Source organism: Lolium rigidum, chromosome 3 (genome assembly GCF_022539505.1).
Source record: "Lolium rigidum isolate FL_2022 chromosome 3, APGP_CSIRO_Lrig_0.1, whole genome shotgun sequence".
In the NCBI taxonomy this organism is placed as follows: Eukaryota; Viridiplantae; Streptophyta; class Magnoliopsida; order Poales; family Poaceae; genus Lolium; species Lolium rigidum.
The window spans coordinates 97,299,975-97,323,574 of record NC_061510.1 but is presented as its reverse complement, the minus strand read 5'-3'; the positions used below and the strand labels follow the sequence as shown (position 1 = coordinate 97,323,574).

Here is a 23,600-nt window from a genome sequence, read left to right as displayed (position 1 = left end):
TAACTATGCACAGTATGGGTTAAGGTGTCTGCATATTTATAATTAAGTTGGCTACTGTTAACTATTAATTTTGACTTACTTTTTCACTAACTTGGTTTTTTAATTACATATAAGTTAGGTCTACTGCCCCGTATTAAGTTGGCTCCACATGTGTTTTTTAGTATGATCATTATCCTGTGCTAAGTTGCTCTCTGCTAAAGTTTAACTTGTGTAAACAATGATACTAAGTTTGCTTTTTCTGAAGCATGATAACTTGCTTTTCCCTCAATTGCATGCATCCTTTTTTTAGTTATTACTTTATGCCCATGTTACTTCATTTCTAATTTTGGTTCTCATTCACACTACAGCAATGAATGTGGAGTTTGCACGCTATTCAACGCTGAACATTGGAATGGTAGGCAACTACCCACATATGGGTCTGAAAACATGCCGAACATTAGGAAGTTGATGGTGCATACATGGGTGACTTCTCCGAAGAATACAGTCAAGTGGATGGACATCATTAAACTAAATTGAGGTATGAAAACATCACATTGACTGCGAAACCGATTGTCCTGTCCCCTCAGTTCTCCTTATTATGTCCTAGACCAGCTTTACATGTCGCTGCGTTGTGACCTGGCAAGCCACATGTACCACACAAGGTGGTCTTCTTAGCAACCAACTCAATGCCTGATGGGATTCTTCCTTTTTTCCGCCCTTTAGTATTAGACCTGGGAGGGTTTAGGACAACCATACCTTGTCTACTAGGTTCACTCAAATCACTAGCCTGTTGCACAGACAACGTTTGGTTTGTAGAGGACGATTTCTTCGCACGTAATGGACGTTGAGGCACAGCATGGTCAGACTTCATTGATGTTGATTGATTTTGGGTGCTTGATGCTGGTTGTTGTGCCGAAAAATGTGCAGAACCTGAAGATGTCCACCCATGGGTATCATCAATGTTTGCAGTGTGTGATGCCCAGGTGGATGGTGCAGGCTGTTTTCCTTTCTGGGAAGCTCCTGCATTTCCTGACTGACACACATTAGGAGCTGAAGTTGACGGGCAATGCACAGTACGCACCGCTCTTTGCTGTGGCAAATTAGGAACTAGTTTTCGCTGAGTCATGCTTGCACTTGCTGTTTGCTGCAGAGCACTAGGAGCTGCTTCTTGCTGATGCATGCTTGGAGTTGCAGTTTGCTGTGTAACATTGGGGTCTTCTGTTTGTTGCGGAGCATTAGGAGCTGTTCGTTGCCGGCGCATGCTCGGAGTTGCTGTTTGTTGCGGGGCATTTGGGGCTGTTGTTTGTTGCGGAGCGTTAGGAGCTGCTCTCTGCCTGCGCATGCTTGGAGTTGCTGTTGCTGTTTGTTGCGTCGCACTACTGCTTGGTTGCTGGGCATTCTTCTTCTTTCGAACCTTTTGTAGTTGGACAAACTCTGCTCTCATCTCCTTTATGTGCCTGCGAGCAATAGCTTCCGCTTGATCTGACTCACTACCTAATTTAGCCATTTGCACAAATGATGTCGACAAGTTTGCAAACCGCACTTTCTGACGTGACTGTTCGGGCATCACATCATCTTGTACTGGCCCAGTATGCATAGGCACATACTCTACTGCTTGCTGAGTCCATCTGCGCATGATGAACCTCTCCGGTATCGCATTAATTCCTACATGCGTGAACACTTTTAGCACGTGGCAGCAAAGAATACCATCGCGCTGATGCTTGCAGCAATCACATTTGTAGGCACCACCACTACCATTTACATAGTAGTTTCTGGACCCATAAGGGTAGCATCTGAGGTTGTTAGGAATTAACTCATACATGTTTGTTCCAATCACTTGCACATCGTATCGACCAATAAGTCCAAACTCCAGCATGAACCTGTGGAAGATGTCCCTTGTATAAACTGCCATCACATGCTTTTCTATCGGGAAAGTTGTTCTTGGCTGAACCTCAAGCTCATCTGTCCTGTAATCATTGTTGCCCTCCTTACCCAATATCTCGGTCTGAATTTTCTCATACCGCCTCACAAAGTGCTTGATTGAATTTTTTGAATTAATGCACCGCTTTAAAACAGCGTTGAATCCCTCGCTTCTTTGAGTTGACTGCAAGAAGGGGAAGAAGCGATCCCTGAAGTAACATGGAACCCATGTATGAGCATTACTCTTCAACCAATTGAATGTTTCGTTCTGCGACAATTCCCATTTCTGAACCAGTTCTGCCCAGTTTGCTTCAAATTCTTCTACAGTCATACTCTCGTCAACACATTCATTGAAATCTTCAGCCAGGCCTGGATGTCGTCCTAGGAATGATCCAAGTTTCTCATTAGCTTTCTTCATTATGTGCCATCTGCAGTTTCGACGGCAACATAATGGAAAAATAGCAGATATTGCATTCCTCATAGCCCAATCTTGGTCTGTAATTATGTTGGTTGGTTGCTTCCCTTTCATTGCTTTCAAAAAGACGCGGAACAACCATTCAAAACTGTCTTCTTTTTCATCTCTTAGGAAACCACAACCCAACATAAATGACTGCCCATGTCTATTTATACCAATGAATGGTGCAAACGGCATGCTAAATATATTTGTACAGAAAGTAGTGTCGAACGAGATGCAATCATGGTATGCTTCTGCATATGCTCTTCTTGCCAAACTGTCAACCCAAAAAATGTGTTCAACTCTGTTTTCTGAATCAAAGGAGAATTCGTAGAAGAATTCTAGGTCTTTTTGCTGCAACTCTTTGAAATACTCAAGTGTGTCACTTATGTCAAGCTCTTTGTTCTCGCTTCTGAATGATGACCTCAAGTTTGATATTGTTCTCGGGCCATAGGGTACAATGCAATCTTCACCATAAAATTCAAACATCACCTCCATCATGCGTCCTGTAAAAAATGTTTTTGCACAGTACAAGTTAATTATGTTTACTTCAATTTATTTGCGTACCTTTTAACCTACATTGTTCCTTATTTCATAAATTCAACTCTACCAAGTTAGAAACTAAATCACATACTACCCGACATATCTTTTTGGATAAGTGACGCACTGTACTTATCACATGTTCATAAAATCTGTCCAGTTGCATACACATGCACAAGTAAATTGCAGACTATTGTTGCCTAAGTTGCATTCCACAGTAAACTAATTTGTTTTTCTTTCCTCATGTTGATGTAGTACTTAGTAGCACATATTACTACAAACTATAAGCTCATGAAGGCATAGAGGTTGGCATACAAACCTGTGTCCAAGTTGCAGTTGTGAAGGCATTTTAGAAATTCTTTCTCATCTCTTGGAATTCCTCTGTGAGATCTCAAGTATTTTATCAAAGATGGTTTCACAATCATTGGATGGTTATGCTCTGCAATAAAAAAAAGTGACCTCCCACTTGTTGTTAATCAATTTCACAAACATCCTAGCTCGACACTTTGTCTGCTTGATGGTTTCTCTCTTTCGCTTAACCCCAAACTTGCTGGCAGTTTTCTTCCTTTTTGATGGTCCAGCTTCCTGTTCCTCATCATTATCATCGTCAAGCTGAACAGGGCTAACATCTTCAGTAAATGCCATCTTTTCTTGCTCTATTTGTTCCTCAGTTTTTGGTGCGCGATACTTGTTGCACACGAACTGCTGCTTCTCAAGCTCATTTGTATGTGCTTTCTTTTTTGATGTATTATTCTTGATAGAGAATCCCAATTTTGCAGCATAAGCATTGTAGTGAGCTCTTGCATCAGCTAGGGTATCAAATCGCATACCAAGAAAAGGTTCCTGAGGACTGGACAAAATTTCTTCAGTGATTCCAACTGCTTCTCCATCACTTCCACCTTCAGCAAAATCAGGGTTGGTGGTGGTATCTGTAGGAAAAGTTGTTGTAGGGAAGTTTTGGTTTCCAACAGATGCTGCTTGCTCTCCGTTGTGTTCATGTCCCCTGCCACTATATCTGTCAGAATTACCAACCACAGCTTCATGGACATCAAGATCTAGGTCCTGGGATTCGCCTACAACTGGTTCTGGGACAACTTGAGTGCAAAAAAGCGGTTCCACATCGTCCATTTCAACATCTTCTGTAGGTGTAGCATTAAGATCCAAGCCTGACATCTGCGGAATGATAATCTAAGTTAGCTTTTCAGTTTTTTTGACAAAATTGAATTCCATGCAAGATATAGAAGAAATTTGGATACATTTTCTCATTGTGACAGCATTCTGATTACTAGCAACTATTTTTTTGATTTTTTTCTTTGTCATGATGCAGATAACTATGGTGGCAGCATGAGTAAAGAAGCTAAGAGAAGGTTCCTACTTCGACACCCGCAACTTTATGCCCAAAGTCAGATAAGACAGATGCAGATAACTATCAGTGCTCACATTTTGCAAGTCAAGCTAGCTACTTTTTGGCAAGTCAAGTCTTTTTAGTTTGAGATTGATTTGGAAAAAGATGTCTCCAGAAACATCTTCTACAAATGCTTGATCTTCGGCTAGTTTCTAGTAAATGCAAACTACTAGCTATTATCATCACCTGCATATATGTTGCAACTTGGGGGAGTTGAAACTTGCACCCTTTTCTAGCTGTTCTGCTTGCACCTGTTACTATGATGCTTTTACAACTATGCACATCAAAGTTTTGATGTTCTCTACTTGCAACCTGTTACTATGATGCTTTTACAACTATGCAGATCAGGGTTGCACCCTTTTTTTAGCTTTACTACATGCATGTGTAGATTTTCTCTACTTTTTTGTTTGCAATCTACTGAGTTCTTTTTTCAGCATACAAAGGAAATCCATTTATCTGCAAAAGGGTGGGGGTGTGGTGGGTGGGTTATTCTGTAGATGCACTTGTCATAATCTATGGAGAGATAGGGAAGGCACAGATCTGGAAATCCCCTATAGCTTTTGCTCCTGGGAATCCCTTTGAGTTTTGCTCCTGGGAATCCCCTTCAGTTTTGCTCCAGGGAATCCACAGATCTGGAGGATGCTGAAGCTGTAGGGAGCAGGGGCTGGTGATTTCTGGTTAAGAAAAGTACCTTTTTGATCTGGAGGATGCACGAATTTGAAGCTTTCAGATGCCTGCTTTGCCTGATTCAGGGAGTTTTCATGGAGATTTTGCAGGGAGGAAGACAGATCTGGTGTGCTGTAGGAGGAAGAAGGCTGTAGGGAGGAGGAAGAGAACGGGGGTGAGGAAGACTTGTTTTTGTCTTGGATCTGGGGCTGGTCGGTGCTTTTGTTTTTGGTCTGGGGCATCTGGGCCGAAATTCCCGCTCGGGAGACAAGTTCCCGCTCATTAAATTGCACCTTTCCTTTTTTGGACGTGGGAGGATGGTCCCGGGGAAAACTTTCCTTAAATGGAACGGGGGCTGGAACGGCGTACCAGGCCCTCGGGGGCTCGCTAGTCGCGTCCAGAAACAAATGATACACCGCACACCAGAACCCGCTCGAACAACCGAGCAACACACGTGGTCGAACACATTGCAGAAAGACCCTCAAAGAAAACGAAAATTACAAAACGATCCCTAGTCAATCTGCAACCTCCAGCTACTCCACGAACCGCCGGCGACCGCCGACGACGATGAACACGGTGGAGCACCATCGCCCAACAGGCTTTAGAAGCTGCATAGTGGGCCCGCCCGACACGGAGCCGATAGAAACTCTGAGGAACATCAGCCGGGAAACATCCCAATGCTCCATCGCATCCCGGATCCTTCAGATCAGATCCTCCGCCTTCTAACCACCATCCAGAGCTCGACCAACCTGCTTCACTCGAGCTCAAGCAGCATCGATATCGCCCTTCACCAGGTCGCCTCAGGAGCCCACAGAGGCCGTCACCACGACGACCAACATGATTCACTCCCGGACGAATAGATCCTGCAAAATCCTTCCTTTTATTGAATCGGCCTCGGTCACCTCCAATCCCGCAGTCAATCCACCATGGACCCCTGCAGCAGAAGAGAAGCGACCTGGCTCCAGTGCGAAGGAGGAACGCCGGAATCCAGCCGAGGAGGGAGATACCGAGACGGGCATCCGCCACGAGCAAACTAGCACAAACAAGCAAACACACAACACCTACCGCTAGATCTAGTATATACATGGAAGGCCTACCACCTAAACCATCCCCTCGCCGGCCAGCCTTGCCACCGGAAAGAGAGAAGGATAGGGGTGGCGACGGAAGGTGAAGGTCGACTCCAAGAGAGGCAGAGCGAGGAAGAGAAGGGTTATAAGTTTCAGAAAAAATTGAAATAAAACACTCATGTATTCCTAGAAACTAGTGCTTATCTTTAGGTTCTGGTAAGCTTTATGCCATATTCTTGATTTGGTGCACTTTTTAATCTCCTGGAGTAAGTAGGTAAGTAGCGCTTTGCTTTGCTGTACGTGCTATAAAACTGTCGGTTTTTTAATCACGAAAAGGGGAGGATTGTTAGGTGAAATAAAGGAAAAGAAAACCTGACGTAGAAGCGAAATCCACATCATAATCTTAGCAACTGTTTCAGTATCTTCAAATTTTGATGCTGCATTGAACTTCTATTCTGGAACAGGAGAAAGTTAAAACTGCACATTCCTACTTCTCAGTTCTCACAAAGTAACAAAGTTGGGGATGAATGGGGATTGTTGAGTTCATCAGATGTGTATACATGATAAAACACATAAAAATCATTACATTTAGAGTAGATAATAGGTCATAAAATTATCTTAGATGCAATAACTGCACGACATAAACACGAACAACATGACAGTGAGGTACAGAACAGGGCATCGCATGTGAACGTAAACCACCATAGTTTGTTTCTTCCCAACTAGTAAAGAAACAACAAATAGAAGTTAGGACAAGTTTCTTCCCAACTACTTGAGCATTACTAGGTTTTAATATTGTTCTACGATTTTCAGTTTCACTCGCTAAGCTAAGAGCAAACTCTACATCGTGTCCTCATTACCATATTAACTGTTCTTGTATCATCTTCCGAATTGGTGCTGCACTGAACTATACATTTTTTGAGCCATGACTTTCTACTTTGAAAAGGAGAGTTAAAAGTGAGCATACCTATTTGTCACAAAACTGGAGATGACCGATGATTATTGAGTTAACCAGATACAAGATATAGAGATAAACAGCAGCACAGCGTATTATGTCCAAGATAATCATGGACATAGAATAATCTTAGATAAGATCACTGCACATAATCATTAGAAAACACAAGCAGATGACAGTAATTTCCATATCAGAACATCACAAGTTTTTGAGGAATTGAAGCACATAACATAAGAAAACATCGCAGGATAATATAGAAGCACAGAAAAGTTCCGCTGACAAAACATCACAGACCCAGCTGCCTAGACTTCACCTGACGCGCTGATACGGTCCATGATGTTCGCCACAACATCCTTGGATTGGCGAAGCAGCATAATGCTCTTCTTCAGGCGCTCACGCTTGGTGCCAGTGCTCGGCGACGGCGTGAGCATCCGCTCCATCCCAGCCATCTTGTTCCCCAGGAGCTCGTCAGCGAGCTCTGTCTCTAAGTCGGATTCTACAAGCCTCTTGACACCAAGAAGGACGTGCAGAGCCAAGCTGTCGATGAGCCGGAGCACAATGCTCTTCCAGTAGGCGGTCAGGCGCGCCCTCAGGTCGAACGCCTGCCTTGCCAAGTCAACATTCGACCTCATATGGGACACGTCCACTTCTCCAAAAACATCCAGGGTGATCTTGGTAGGCTTGGACTTATCCTCGACAGCTTTCATGAACCTGTCATGGCCATGCATGATCTCCGCCCATGTCTTCATATAGTCTGGATTGGCCGTGTAGTCAGAGACCAGCTCCATTTCGATCAGCTCCTTGACGTGGTGGGCGGATCGCGCCCGTGCCTTGTCCATCAGGCTTTGAACTGAACGGCGACAGGCTGACTGCACCTGGGGAAAGTTCTCTGAATGCTGCAGCAGTACCTTCACCACGATATCCTCAACGTAGTTCCAGACCTCGTTGACAAGGTCGTGCGGCTCCTGAAATTGGTTAATCACGTTTCAGAGTTGACTTCTATTGACCTAAAAGTAAAATAGAAACAACAGTTTAGTAAACTACGTACCTGCATGATGGTTTCCACATTTTTTTTGAGCAAGACGAGGAATGCCGATCTTGGCAAGAAGTTGGGAAGATTTATGCCCTTTGTCTCCTCCAGTACACGCATCTCCTCCATCAGAAACAGCTCGCCGCCGACCCTTGGGATTTGAGCTGGCAGCTTCTTGGCATAGCCGTTGAGCATCTCAGAAATACGGGCCGTGCCATGGAAATGGCTGTCGTCGTGGTACTCGTCAAACTCACTCCTCACAAGAATCTTCTCGAGTGAAGCGCACACCCTCTTGACGATGTGGAAAAACGCTCTCACAGCGTCGGCGACGTTATTCAGATCCGGCGGCATCTGGTCAAGCTCAGTGCTGCTACGACTAAGTCGGTCGTTTATCTGCCTGACGATGTCCGGCAGACACTTGGCGATGATGGTCGCCTGAATCTGCACGAGCCTCTGCGCGAGGACCGGAATGCCCACCATGTCCTTGTCGATCTTGGACAGGAGCGGGTGGTACTTAAAAAGCCTCTCCTCCTCCGCGCGCGCCTGGTCGTACGTCTCCTCACCGATGCGGTTGCGGACACAGACGTACCCGAGGCCAATGTTCACGTCGTCCATGGTGACCTTCTCGAGCAGGCCCTCGGAGCCCTTGTCGACCTTGGTGACCACTGCAAGCGTGCGCTCGCCGGTGCGGTCCACCTGCTGTGACATGCGGATGGACTCGCACGTCGGGAAGTCGACGGTGGCGGAGAGCACGTTCAGGATGATGCTCTCCTTGGGCGCGATGTACTCGCGGATGATCCTTGCGATCTGGTCGTAAATGTCGTCCGGCTGTCCTTGGACCGGCACACGGGTGATGCCGGGGAGGTCGACCAGGGTGAGGTCGGGCACGCCCCGCTTGCGCACGACGAGGGTGATTGGTGCGTCGGAGATGCCCTTGCCGGACCCGGCAATCTCCGCGGTGGCGGCGTTGATGGCGTCCGCAACATTGGCCTCCGTGGTGGGCACCACGCGACCGTTGCTGTACTCCAGCTGCAGCACGGGCGTGTCGGCGGAGGGGTCGTCCTGGAGCCGCATGACGAGCGGCACGCGAGTGCAGATGCCCTGGCCACGCGGGAGGCTGATGCCGGCCAGAGACTCCAGGACGCTCGACTTGCCGCTCGACTGGTCGCCGACGACGACGATGGTCGGCAGCTGGATGCCCTCCTGCGTGACCTTGAGATGACGCAGCCGGTCGACGGCATCGAGGAGCGGGCGAATCTGATCATTGTACGACGCGGCGATGGCGCTTCCGGCCACCGCGCTGGCCGCGGCATCGCCCTTGCCGTCGCTGAGCACCATCTGGAGGTTGGAAGCGTCGGAAGCTTTGGCCATGATGGAACTGAACATGTTTGGAGCTCGTGCTGGTGGCTGGCTAGGAACTGGACTGGAGGAGCATGCTGGATCGACCGGCAGACGAGCCCTTTTATGGTGCGCGAAGGTTTGTGCGAGGAAGCGAAGCGCCAGGGACTCCCAACTTGGAAGACGAGAGGTTCAGTGCGCGCGGGAAATCGTACCGGCGGGAAGCTTTTGGAGCATTGACACCACGACCGTTTGGGCTTCAAATGTCACTGCGGATGACGTAGATCATGCGCGGCGTAGAGTAATGAGATGACGCCCGACTTCTCAGTTCTACTTTGTTTTTTTCTTTTGGAAAATTTGCTAGAGTACACATCTTTCTGGCGTTATCATCCGATTTTGTCAGGTGCTTTAGAAAGAGTTTTTGTGAACACCTCGGCCACAAAGTTAACAAAAAAAATAGGTGAAAGCCGGTCCGCTTGGTGTTTACTGTTTAGTAGATTTTCGTGGACCGCCCAAGAAGCACTCAAATCTGATTTTCTTGCTAAGTTAGTGCGGATTTTTGATGCTGAAACTCTTCCTATGTTGGTAGGAAGGGATTTGAACAACATAAGACGTCAAGAAGAGAAGAGCAATGATAATTTCAATGCTCACCGGCCTTTTCTATTCAATGTTATCATTGAGAATCTTGATCTAAGGGAGGTCGCTCTTTCCGGTAGTCAATTTACATGGGCTAGTAGAAGGGATACTCCCAATTATGAAAAGTTGGATTGTGTTCTAGCTAGTGTTGAGTTGGTACAAAATTTTCATTTAGTGTGGTGAGTGCTTTGACATGTACGGGTTCGGATCATACACAACTGCTTATTGACTCAAGGAACTCAGCTCACTTGGGTAATAAAAATCATTTCTCTTTTGAATTATCTTGGATGCGCCGGGATGGTTTTTATGAGATGGCCAAGGATGAATGGAATGTTGTTGCTCTGGTAACTCTCCTATTCAAACATGGCAAAATAAAATCAGACATTTTAGACAATTCTTGAGGAGTTGGCTAAGAATTTGAGTGGCGCCTGTAAGAAGGAAAAAAGATAGGCTTACCATTATTATAGATGAACTTGACCTGAAAGCTGAGTCATCTCCTCTTAGTGTAGCCGAGTGGGCTGCAAAAAAAAAAAGAGGCCCATGTTAGTCTTGCTAAACATCGGCGGGATGAAGAGACCATGTGGGATCATCGCGTGAAAGTTAAGCATATTCAGGAATGGGAAATAACACTAAGTATTTTCACCTAATTGCAAATGGCAAACATTAGAATAAAAAAATATTTTATCTTGAACAAGATGAGGGAACTATAGTGGGTCCAGAAAATTCAAAAGTCTTTATAACTCAGCAGTATAAGAAGTTTATTTGGTGCACCAGCACCAAGTTTCTTTAGTATGAGAGAAGATGTCTCTCATGATATTGCTCAATTAGCTAAGGAGGAGAGCCATATTCACGCTTTGGCGTTTACGGAGGAGGAGGTGTGTGAAGCCATCTCTCAAATGGAGCATAATAAAGCCCCAGGATCATATGGGTTTCCTACGGAGCTTTAGCAAAAAGTTGGGTTGTCATTAAATCCAACTTGATGGCGCTCTTCTCTTAGTTGTAGAATGGGGAGTTACCTTTGTTTAAGATTAATTTTGGAGTCATCACGCTCTTTCCTAAGAAGGAAGATGCAAGCATAATTGTGTAGTATAAACCCATATGTCTACTTAATGCTAGTTTTGAAGTTTTTTAAAAAGTTTGAACTAAGTGTGCAACGATTATTGCGCACAAAGTAGTGAGGCCTACTCGATCGGCTTTTATTCATGGGAGAAACATCCTAGAATGGGTTGTGATTCTCCATGAGACCATTCGTGAAATACATAGGAACAAATTGGATGGTGTCCTTCTTAAAATTTATTTTGAGAAAGCATAAGATAAATTTAAATGGTTATTCCTTCAACATGCTCTGCCCAAGAAGGTTTCCCACCATAGTGGTGTGAGTGGGTGGCGCGATTTGTGCATGATGGGAGAGTAGGTATAAAATTTAATGATGACATTGGTCATCATTTAAAAACGTTAAATGGTCTTAGACAGGGTGATCCGTTATCCCCTATTTGGTCGACATTTTTTCCATTCTCATTGCACAGGCAAAGGAGGATGGCGAGATTGGTGGTTTAGTACCCCACTTGGTTGATGGTGGTATTTGAATTTTGCAATATGCGGACGATGCAATTCTGTTTATGAATCATGATCTATCAAAAGCCATACACATGAAGCTGATCTTGTGTTTTTTTAACAACTATCTAGATTTAAAATAATCTTTCATAAGAGCGAGGTCTTCTGTTTTCGTAAGGCTAAGGAAGTGCAAAGTGACTACATAACATTTTTGGATGTGATGCAGGAGCTTTACCTTTCAAGTACTTAGGCATTCCTATTCATTATAGGAAATTGCTCAGTAAGGAATGGAATCTAGTGGAAGATCGTTTTGAGCATAAGCTTGCATCTCGGCTAGGCAAAATGCTCTTATATGGAGATCATCTTGTCTTAATCAATTCTGTTCTGACAAGCCTGCCGATGTTCACACTTTGTTTCTTTGAAGTACCCATAGGGGTATGCAAAAGACTGGAAATTCATAGGTCACGTTCTGGCAGAGTGATGACAAAAAAGAAGTACAAACTCACAAAGGGGAACATTATTTGTCATCCTAAGGATCAAGGGGTCTACGAGTCGAGGTATTGGAGTTAAAAAAAGGTCTCTTCTTTGCAAATGGCTCTTTGAGCTCCTCTCTGGGAAGGAGTTTGGCAGGAGTTTTTGCATAACAAATACATTCGAGGCAAAACTCTCTCGTAAGTGGAAGCCAAACCCACCAACTCTCCTATTTGGAAGGAGATAATGGGTGTTAAGGATGACTTCTTCACACATGGTAATTTTTCTATAGGGGATGGCACGACTACACGTTTTTGGGAGGACTCTTGGCTCGGGTATTCTCCTCTAGCTTCTAAATACCCATCCTTGTTTAATATTGTTACATACTAGAATGTTATGGTTACTGATGTTTTACATCATAGACCTCCGAATATAGGGTTCAATCATTCCTTGTCTAATGGTAATTGGTATATTTTGATCGAGTTAGTCAGGAGGCTTATGGGAGTCCATCTTTCGGATTAGCCTGGTAGGTTTAGATGGAGTTAAGTTTTGATGGTGTTTTTTCAGTAAAATCTATGTATGCTCACTATATGAATGGGTATACAGTTTTCCTAAAAAATACTTGTGGAAACTTAAGGTTTCATTGAAAATAAAGATCTTTATGTGGTTACTTTACAAGAAGGTTTTATTGACTAAGGATAATCTTGCTAAGAGAAGATGGAGTGGATGTACGAAATTTCGGGATGGAGGGAGTAATTTTTCTAGAATCATTTTATATCTTTAAACTTGAACACATGCATATAATATTGTTGTCCATGAGTTTTTAAATTAATTTTGTTTCCTTGCTTTGCGTTTATCAGAGGAAGGAATACTACTATGATGACTGTTGACGCGTAAAGCACACGCCCGTTGGGAACCCCAAGTGGAAGGTGTGATGCGTACAGCAGCAAGTTTCTCTCAGTAAGAAACTAAGGTTTATCAAACCAGTAGGAGATGAAGGCCACGTGAAGGTTGTTGGCGGAGGAGTGTAGTGCGGCGCAACACCAGGGATTCCGGCGCCAACGTGGAACCTGCACAACACAATCAAAATACTTTGCCCCAACTTAACAGTGAGGTTGTCAATCTCACCGGCATGCTGTAAACAAAGGATTAAACGTATGGTGTAGAGAATGATGTTTGTTTGCGAAGAACGACAGAGAACAATGATTGCAGTAGATTGTATTCAGATGTAAAAGAATGGACTGTGGTCCACAGTTCACTAGTGGTGTCTCTCCAATAAGATAAATAGCATGTTGGGTGAACAAATTACAGTTGGGCAATTGAAAAATAGAGATGGATATACATATCATGATGACTACTATGAGATTTACTTAGGGCATTACGACAAAGTACATACCGCTATCCAGCATGCATCTATGCCTAAAAAGTCCACCTTCGGGTTAGCATCCGCACCCCTTCTAGTATTAAGTTGCAAACAACAGACAATTGCATTAAGTATGGTGCATAATGTAATCAACACAAATATCCTTAGACACTTCTGGACATTGCCCAAAACTACTGAAAGTTAATGGGACAAAGAAATCCATTCAAAATAGCAAAAGAGGCAATGCGAAATAAAAGGCAGAATATGTCAAAACAGAACAGTCCGTAAAAACGAATTTTTTAGGGGCACTTAACTTGCTCAGATGAAAAATCTCAAATTGAATGAAAGTTTCGTACATATATGAGGATCACGCATGTAAATTGGCAGATTTTTCTGAGTTACCTACAGAGAGGTCTACTCAAATTCGTGACAGTAAGAAATCTATTTCTGCGCAGTAATCCAAATCTAGTATCAACCTTACTATCAAAGACTTTACTTGGCACAACAATGCAATAAAATAAAGATAAGGAGCGATTGATACAGTAGTAACAACTTCCAAGACTCAAATATAAAACAAAATTGTTGTATTAAAATAATGGGTTGTCTCCCATAAGCGCTTTTCTTTAACGCCTTTCAGCTAGGCGCAGAAAGTGCAAATCAAGTATTATCGAGAGATGAAGCATCAAAATCATAATTTGTTCTAATAATAGAATCAAAAGGTAACTTCATTCTCTTTCTAGGGAAGTGTTCCATACCTTTCTTGAGCGGGAATTGATATTTAATATTTCCTTCCTTCATATCAATAATAGCACCAACAGTTCGAAGAAAATGTCTTCCCAAAATAATGGGACAAGATGCATTGCATTCAATATCCAAGACAACAAAATCAACGGGGACAAGGTTATTGTTAACCGTAATGCGAACATTATCAATCCTCCCCAAAGGTTTCTTTGTAGAATTATCAGCGAGATTAACATCCAAATAACAATTTTTTAATGGTGGTAAGTCAAGCATATTATAGAGTTTTTTAGGCATAACAGAAATACTTGCACCAAGACCACATAAAGCATTACAATCAAAATCATTGACCCTCATTTTAATGATGGGCTCCCAACCATCTTCCAACTTCCTAGGAATAGAAGTTTCAAGTTTTAATTTCTCTTCTCTAGCTTTTATAAGAGCATTTGTAATATGTTTTGTAAAGACCAAATTTATAGCACTAGCATTAGGATGTCTAGCAAGTTTTTGTAAGAACTTAATAACTTCAGAGATATGAAAATCATCAAAATCTAAACCATTATGATCTACAGCAATGGGATTATTGTCCCCAATATTTTGAAAAATTTCAGCAGTTTTATCACAAACAGTTTCAAGCAGCTTTAGCAGTTTCAGGCAATTTTGCACGCTTTGCACTAGGAGTAGAAACATTGCCAACACCAATTATTTTACCATTGATAGTAGTAGGTTTAGCAACATGTGAAGCATCATCATTACTAGTAGTGGTAATAGTCCAAACTTTAGCTAAATTATTCTCTTTAGCTAGTTTTTCTTCTCTTTCCCACCTAGCATGCAATTCAGCCATCAATCTAATATTTTCATTAATTCGAACTTGTATGGCGTTTGCTGTAGAAAATGACTTAATATCTTTATCTTCATTAGGCATAACTTTCAATTTTAAAAGATCAACATCAGCAGCAAGACTATCAACCTTAGAAGCAAGAATATCAATTTTTCCAAGCTTTTCTTCAACAGATTTGTTAAAAGCAGTTTGTGTACTAATAAATTCTTTAAGCATGGCTTCAAGACCAGAGGGTACACTTCTACTATTGTTGTAATAATTACCATAAGAATTACCATAACCATTACCATTATTAGAAGGACATGTCCTATAGTTGTTACCAGAATTATTCCTATAAACATTGTTGTTGAAATTATTATTTTTAATGAAGTTCACATCAACATGTTCTTCTTGGGCAACCAATGAAGCTAAAGGAACATTATTTGGATCAACATTAGATCTACCATTCACAAGCATAGACATAATAGCATCAATCTTATCACTCGAAGAAGAGGTTTCTTCAACAGAATTTACCTTCTTACCTTGTGGAGCCCTTTCAGTGTGCCATTCAGAGTAATTGATCATCATATTATCAAGAAGCTTTGTTGCCGCCCCCAAAGTGATGGACATAAAAGTACCTCCAGCAGCTGAATCCAATAGGTTCCGTGAAGAAAAATTCAGTCCTGCATAAAAGGTTTGGATGATCATCCAAGTAGTTAGTCCATGGGTAGGGCAATTCTTTACCAAAGATTTCATTCTTTCCCATGCTTGGGCAACATGCTCATTATCCAATTTCTTAAAATTCATAATGCTACTTCTCAAAGATATAATTTTAGCGGGAGGATAATATCTACCAATGAAAGCATCTTTACATTTAGTCCATGAACATACTATTCTTAGGCAAAGATAGCAACCAATCTTTAGATCTTCCTCTTAAGGAGAAAGGAAACAATTTCAGTTTTATAATGTCTCCATCTACATCCTTATACTTTTGCATCTCACAAAGTTCAACAAAATTATTAAGATGGGCAGCAGCATCATCAGAACTAACACCAGAAAATTGCTCTCTCATAACAAGATTTAGTAAAGCAGGTTTAATTTCATAAAATTCTGCTGTAGTAGCAGGTGGAGCAATAGGTGTGCATAGGAAATCATTATTATTTGTGCTAGTGAAGTCACACAACTTAGTATTCTCAGGAGTACCCATTTTAGCAGTAATAAAAATAAGTAAAGCAAACTAAATTAAGTAAAGTAAAACAAGTAACTAATTTTTTGTGTTTTTAATATAGAGAACGCAAACAAGATAGTAAATAAAGTAAAGTAAAGCAAGATAATAACAAAGTAAAGAGATTGAAAGTGAGAGACTCCCCTTGTAGCGTGTCTTGATCTCCCCGGCAACGGCGCCAGAAATTTAGCTTGTTGACGCGTAAAGCACACGCCCGTTGAGAACCCCAAGTGGAAGGTGTGATGCATACAACAGCAAGTTTCCCTCAGTAAGAAACACTGGTTTATCGAACCAGTAGGAGATGAAGGCCACGTGAAGGTTGTTGGCGGAGGAGTGCAGTGCGGCGCAACACCAGGGATTCCGGCGCCAACGTGGAACCTGCACAACACAATCAAAATACTTTGCCCCAACTTAACAGTGAGGTTGTCAATCTCACCGGCTTGCTGTAAACAAAGGATTAAACGTATGGTGTGGAGAATGATGTTTTTTTGCGAAGAACAACAGAGAACAATGATTGCAGTAGATTGTATTCATATGTAAAAGAATGGACTGGGGTCCACAGTTCACTAGTGGTGTCTCTCCAATAAGATAAATAGCATGTTGGGTGAACAAATTACAGTTGGGCAATTGACAAATAGAGATGCATATACATATCATGATGACTACTATGAGATTTACTTAGGGCATTACGACAAAGTACATAGACCGCTATCCAGCATGCATCTATGCCTAAAAAGTCCACCTTCGGGTTAACATCCGCACCCCTTCCAGTATTAAGTTGCAAACAACAGACAATTGCATTAAGTATGATGCATAATGTAATCAACATAAATATCCTTAGACAAAGCATTGATGTTTTATCCCTAGTGGCAACAGCACATCCACAACCTTAGAACTTTCTGTCACTGTCCCAGATTCAATGGAGGCATGAACCCACTATCGAGCATCAATACTCCCTCTTGGAGTCACAAGTATCAACTTGGCCAGAGCCTCTACTAGCAACGGAGAGCATGCAAGAACATAAACGACACATATATGATAGATTGATAATCAACTTGACATAGTATTCAATATTCATCGGATCCCAACAAACACAACATGTAGCATTACAAATAGATGATCTTGATCATGATAGGCAGCTCACAAGATCTAACATGATAGCACAATGAGGAGAAGACAACCATCTAGCTACTGCTATGAACCCATAGTCCAAGGATGAACTACTCACACATCAGTCCGGAGGCGATCATGGTGATGTAGAGTCCTCCGGGTGACGATTCCCCTCTCCGGCAGGGTGCCGGAGGCGATCTCCTGAATCCCCCGAGATGGGATTGGCGGCGGCGGCGTCTTTGGAACTTTTTCCGTATCGTGGCTCTCGGTAATAGGGTTTTCGCGACGGGGAGTTTAAGTAGGCGGAAGGGCAGAGTCGGAGGGCTCACGAGGGACCCACACCATAGGGCGGCGCGGGCCCCTCCTTGGTCGCGCCGCCATGTGGTGTCGCCACCTCGTGGCCCCACTTCGTATCTCCTTCGGTCTTCTGGAAGCTCCGTGGAAAAATATGACCCTGGGCGTTCGTTTCGTCCAATTCCGAGAATATTTCATGTGTAGGATTTCTGAAACCAAAAACAGCACAAAACAGGAACTGGCGCTTCGGCATCTCGTTAATAGGTTAGTGCCGGAAAATGCATATAAATGATATAAAGTGTTTATAAAACATGTGAGTATTCTCATAAAACTAGCATGGAACATAAGAAATTATAGATACGTTTGAGACGTATCAATAACACCGTGGACAATGATTATGAGTATGACCATTACGAGAAAATGTTGAAGCTGCTGGAGGATGGAACCTACAAGGTGTATCGGTGTAGGGGGCTGTGATGACCCACAAGTATAGGGGGTGTATCGTAGTACTTTCGATAAATAAGAGTGTCGAACCCAACGAGGAGCAGAAGGTGTTGACAAGCAGTTTCGATGAAGGATTCACTGTAAATGCTCACCGACAAGTGATGCCTCCATATCTAAGCAGGGGATTTAAGAGTGGGATGAGTACGAGCGTACTCAACAAGTTTATTATAGGAAAGAGGTGTTTAATGCACTAGCTATGGAATTACACCAGAAAGTCTAATACCAATGCAGGTTTTTGTAATCATTTCTTCAAAAGGCTACTTTTATTCAGAAGAACTATGTCCGCCAGCCTTCACCGGTTTACTAGAACTTCATGGAGTTCCTTTCCGGCAGCGTTCACAGTTCCAAACCCGGAACAGGGAGTGACAGGTCACGATTCATTACACTCTGCAGAGGTGTGTTGCTTTACCCATAAGAGATCTTAACCTTGGTGCCAACCGGGCATATTCGCCGTCCACACTTCCTTTGGTGTGAGGCCCGGTATAAGGTCTTAGCCAAATATACTCCTCCGCTACCTCGAACACCCACCCTTTGTTGCAATCCCCGACCCTGGGTCCTCGCCGGTGTACTTATACCAATTAAGGATGGTCCCCGACCACGACAACAGTTCTGGGCTCTACCATAAACTCCTTCGCCGGTAGATGCAACCCATCATAGACCGCATTACTGTGAGGACTTTAACGGGTTCCCCACCTTACCGCTTGTCCCTCGGGATCAAGTGTCTACGGTAAGTGCATCCGTTGATGAACGAGAGGTGGAAGTACATTGGACTACTCTGTCCCATTCCAGATCTTATGGTTAACACGAGTTTGACGGCACAAGAATCACTGAACGACATTTGTTGTTTAATCCTAGATGGATATAAATTATAAACCCTTGCAATGGAACCTCCACCATATCAACACATATCATGGTTCCATTGCCCACCACATAGTCATATTCATAGTTATGAAAATAGTACTTTTGATTTTCATGCAAGAGTGGTAAGTATAGTACTTTGCGAGTAATTTGGTAAAAATACTCAAATGACATGAGCAAGCGATGAACTTGCCTTTCTTGACTGCAATATTATGCAGACAAGGCCTTCGATACGCAATAACTCCAAATTCTGAAATAGCATCATCGTTCGGTGATGTCTGCGTGTGCTTCTATTCTTGTAGACAGTGTTGGGCCTCCAAGAGCAGAGGTTTGTAGAACAGCAGCAAGTTTCCCTTAAGTGAATCACCCAAGGTTTATCGAACTCATGGAGGTAGAGGTCAAAGATATCCCTCTCAAGCAACCCTGCAATTAAGATACAAGAAGTCTCTTGTGTCCCCAACACAACTAATACACTTGTCAGATGTATAGGTGTTATCACCAGAATTTGACCGAGTCAGAGGTGGGCCGCGATCAAGATGGACTTGAAGATATATATATAGAAGAAATAGGTGAATCGGCCTTACATGCAAAGTTTGGGCTAGTTTGCCCTTGTATCTGTAACATATTAGATTACGTGTCGATTTAGAAGTTAGAGTTTTACCCGTGCACGGTTAGGTGCACGCTCGAGTTAGAAAGTCCCCTGGACTATAAATATGTATCTAGGGTTTATGGAATAAACAACAACCAACGTTCAACACAAACAAATCTCGGCGCATCGCCAACTCCTTCGTCTCGAGGGTTTCTCCGGTAGCACCATGCTGCCTAGATCGCATCTTGCGATCTAGGCAGCACAAGCCTACCTACGTTGTTCATGCGTTGCTCGTGCCGAAGCCTTTTTGATGGCGAGCAACGTAGTTATCTTAGATGTGTTAGGGTTAGCATTGTTCTTCGTATCATATGTCTGTCGTAGTGCAACCCTTATACATCTAGCCTCCCTTACACCTATCTTAGGTGTAGGGCGGCACCCCGCTTGATCATAGTTTAGTAGATCCGATCCGTTACGGTTGCTCCTTGTTCTCCAAGGATTAGTTTAACATCCGCAATAGTTAGGCCCTACAAAGGGTTGGAGGATCCAGCGGCGTGTAGGGTGGAGTTTGCTAGCCCTAGACAGGATGTTCCGGGGATCAACCTCGTGTTGGTTTTTAGGCCCTGTCTAGGATCGGCTTACGGTCACCGTGCGCGAGCGTGAGGCCCAATCGTGAGTAGGATGATCCGATTATGCGGTGAAAACCCTAAATCGTCGTAGATCGCATTAGCTTTATCTTGATCAAGCAGGACCACCATATATTCGGACACCTTGTACGAATCATGGGTGGATCGGCTCTTTGAGCCGATTCACAGGATAACCCGAGAGCCGATCGAGGCTCGTATTTAACGTTTACGTGTATGCCATGCAGAAACTAAGCGAGGCATCATCCAACACCTTCCCCGACCAGGTATAGGTCAGGTGGCACGCCCTTGCGATAGCATCGGACGTGTGACCAGGAGGCTTTGCGGGCCGTCGCTCCGAGGGACCGGGGCCAGCCGCAGCCCTAGTTGTTCCCGGCTCTACGGTGCTGCTGGCCGCTGCCCGCCGGTGGGTTTCTGACCGCAACACATTCTGGCACGCTCGGTGGGACAATCTTCGACATCCACCGCATCACCATCTACATCCGAGATGGCGGAAAGCACTCCGGTCAAGTACGAGGATCTGACTGACGAGCTCAAGAAGAAGCATGACGAGATCAAGGCAGTCCTCGAAGCCGAACTCATCGGCTCTTTCCACGTAACCCGCCTCCCATGGAGTCGGGTGGAAGGGGTTCTCACCCGAAGGCGCACTCGATGGAGTGGACCTGTCCGCCCCAGTCGAAGAACGCACCGGGTCGCTGCGTCAGGAGATCAACTACATGGTGGCTCATTCGCCGCACCGCCACTCGAGAGCTCGGTGAACACTTTGGAGCGCGTCGCTCCGCGCGTGATCCGAGAAATCATGAGCCATCGGTATTCTCCGTCGGGACCAGCTCGGGGACTTACAAAGGAGAGATGCCACTCTGAGCCCCATCCACCGCTGCCGTTCGCATGGGCGGCACCGGAAGTGCCGAACTCACTCGGCATACGTCGTCTACAAGATTGGTGGTGATCCTAGTGACTACCAATTCCTACCCGAGGCGCCCAAGGAGATCCCGCACGGATACGCGTGCGCATACGTACCAGACGGCAGCACCTGGGCACTCTCGAACCAGGCTGCAACAGCAGGGGCCTCTGGAACAGCAGGAGGAACGTCGGGAGCAGATCTAGAGAAGCAAACATGGCTAGCAAAGTATGCCACTCCGACAAACCTCCAGAGCTCAGCTCCTGCAGTTGGCTCAGAACTGGAAAAGCAAGCATGGCTGGTTAAGTATGCCACCCCGGCGAATCTTCAGGGTTCGACACCTTCAGCCATCACCGCGGATCAGATTTGTACAATTCTGAAAGATCAGCTCGGCATGATGCCGAAAAGGAAGACGTTCGGCTATACCAAGCCGTACCCCAACGAGTACGAATTGATCCCACTACCACCCAAATATCGGCTCCCGGACTTCACAAAGTTTAGTGGATCGGATGGTTCCAGCTCCATCGAGCATGTGAGCCAATATTTGGCACAGCTGGGCACAATCTCAGCATCAGACGAGCTGCGTGTGAGGTTCTTCGCACAGTCCCTCACGAGATCGAGCTCGGTGGTACACATCGCTGCCACCGAACTCCATCCGGACTTGGAAGCAATTGGAAGAGCAGTTCCATGAGCAGTATCACTCAGAGGCTTCCGAGGCTGGCATTGCCGATCTAGCACAAGTACGACGAAGCGCGGGAAACGAAGTGTCGAATACATCCAGCCGCTTTCAGGACCGTGAGGAGCCGATGCTATTCGGTTCACGTAAGTGAAAAGGAAGCAGTCGAGTTGGCAGTGGTGGGTCTCTCATCATCGATCAAGGACGTGGCTGGCCTCCCGCGTACTCACCCTTCATTGGCGCACATGGTGCGTAAGCTGTCAACATATGAACGAGCGCCACCCGCATGTTTACCAGGACAAATTCAAGCGCGCGTGTGGCCCCGGATTGAGTGCAGTACGAAGATGAAGGTGCTGCGCGGAGAGCGAGAGGCAGCAAGTGGCTAAATGGACTCGAGCGGCAGGCCCCGTGTCCCGCAAATGGGTGAAGCCACAAGGCCCTCCAAAAGGGTTCGACTTCGACGTGACCAAACCGAGCAGTATTTTCGATCTCTTACTCACGCGAGAAGCATATAAAGGTACACCGAAGGCCACAAGATCCCCACGGTGCAAGAGCTGAACGGAAAGCCATACCGCAAGTGGCATAACACGTTCACTCCACACCACCAACGACCGCAGTGGTGTGGCGGCAGCGAGATCCAAATGGCGATAGAAAATGGACGGTTCATTTTCAAACCGAAGCACGCCATGAAGGTCGACACACACCCCTTCCCCGCCATCAACATGGTGGAGTATACTTACCATGGAGGGTGCCAGCCAGATTTCTCGTGCAATATCAACATGGTAGGACCTCGGACACCACCTCGGTAAGGACGGAGATGAGGGCGGCCCGCTCTCATAGCAAAGACGACAGAGGAAGCCGCCTCCACGCGATCGGCTCCGCCAAGACGGCAAGCGCTACGTCGCGCAGGGAGAAGTGAAGAACATAAGATATCAACGACCTCTCTCTGATCACCTCCTCAACAAGTATGTGAGTCAGTATGACCAACGCCGACGATACAACGACGATGATGAAGAAGATCGTCTAGCTAGGGACGACAGGAGACGTCGTCGGCATGATCGACGACGAGGAGCGATACGAGCGCCACGCCAATGAAAAGTCGAGGGAGCAAGACGACGTGGATAGGCACTCAGGACCTGCCCTTCTTCGTACACCGCCGGACTACGTGAATGAGCCGACACAACAATCGGCAACTCGCCTTAATGCAAACGAAGAAGAAGGAGGCAGCTAACATGTCCGTGTTCAAACGTCTAGGGCCTCTCCCGCCCGAATGTGCATGCCGAGTCCGCTCGGGTGGAAGATCTCGAGGAACTAGAGGACGATGATGAAGAAGACAAGTATCATCGGCCAAGGTGGTGCCCCGATGGGCTCAACCATTCCCGTAAGCGTAAGGGTTCAGCGTCCGCGTGGGTTGGAAGAAGTCGAAAGATTATACCGCGACACGTTGAGGAAGGCACGCGCCCGATCCGGCCGCCAAAATTCAGCGAACCCCGGAAGAAGAAGGTCGGCCACAAAGAAAAGAGTGGCGCCCAAGCAGAAGGAAAGCCGATGATGAGACATCGTGGCCGGCACAAACATGGTGCTCATCCTCCCAACGGAGCTTACCGCCGAGGATTAAACGATGCACTCAAGGTGGACGACGGCGAGCGCATCGACATGACAGAGGATGAAGATAGGCTGGTCGTATCCACTGGCCTAACCATGTAGCTGGAGCACATCAATGAGCAAACGTGGCAAGGCTGATCCTTGTGATCGGCCCCAAAAATTTGTGGAGGGACATTACAAAACCTTCATCGAACAAGCAACGTTGAGGCCGATTCCAGCAATCGGCCAAAATTATCCTCACCATCCATTCTGCCTGGGTTC

The 23,600-nt window shown here is 45.0% G+C and overlaps 1 protein-coding gene across 1 annotated transcript; it reads right to left on the bottom strand.

Annotated features, from left to right (window-relative positions):
- Window positions 1–7,288: 7,288 nt before the first annotated feature.
- Window positions 7,289–9,387, bottom strand: LOC124695229 (dynamin-related protein 4C-like). Its single transcript, XM_047228105.1, has 2 exons — window positions 8,035–9,387; window positions 7,289–7,951 (listed from the first exon to the last, which is right to left on the bottom strand). The coding sequence occupies exons 1-2, from the start codon at window positions 9,385–9,387 to the stop codon at window positions 7,289–7,291; spliced, it is 2,016 nt and encodes a 671-aa protein (XP_047084061.1).
- Window positions 9,388–23,600: the final 14,213 nt, after the last annotated feature.

Coding starts and splice junctions, on each gene's coding strand:
- LOC124695229 (XM_047228105.1), bottom strand. CDS start 9,387: ATGGCCAAAGCTTCCGACGCTTCCAACCTCCAGATGGTGCTCAGCGAC. Junction 7,952..8,034: donor ATGTGGAAACCATCATGCAG/GTACGTAGTTTA, acceptor AACCAATTTCAG/GAGCCGCACGACCTTGTCAA.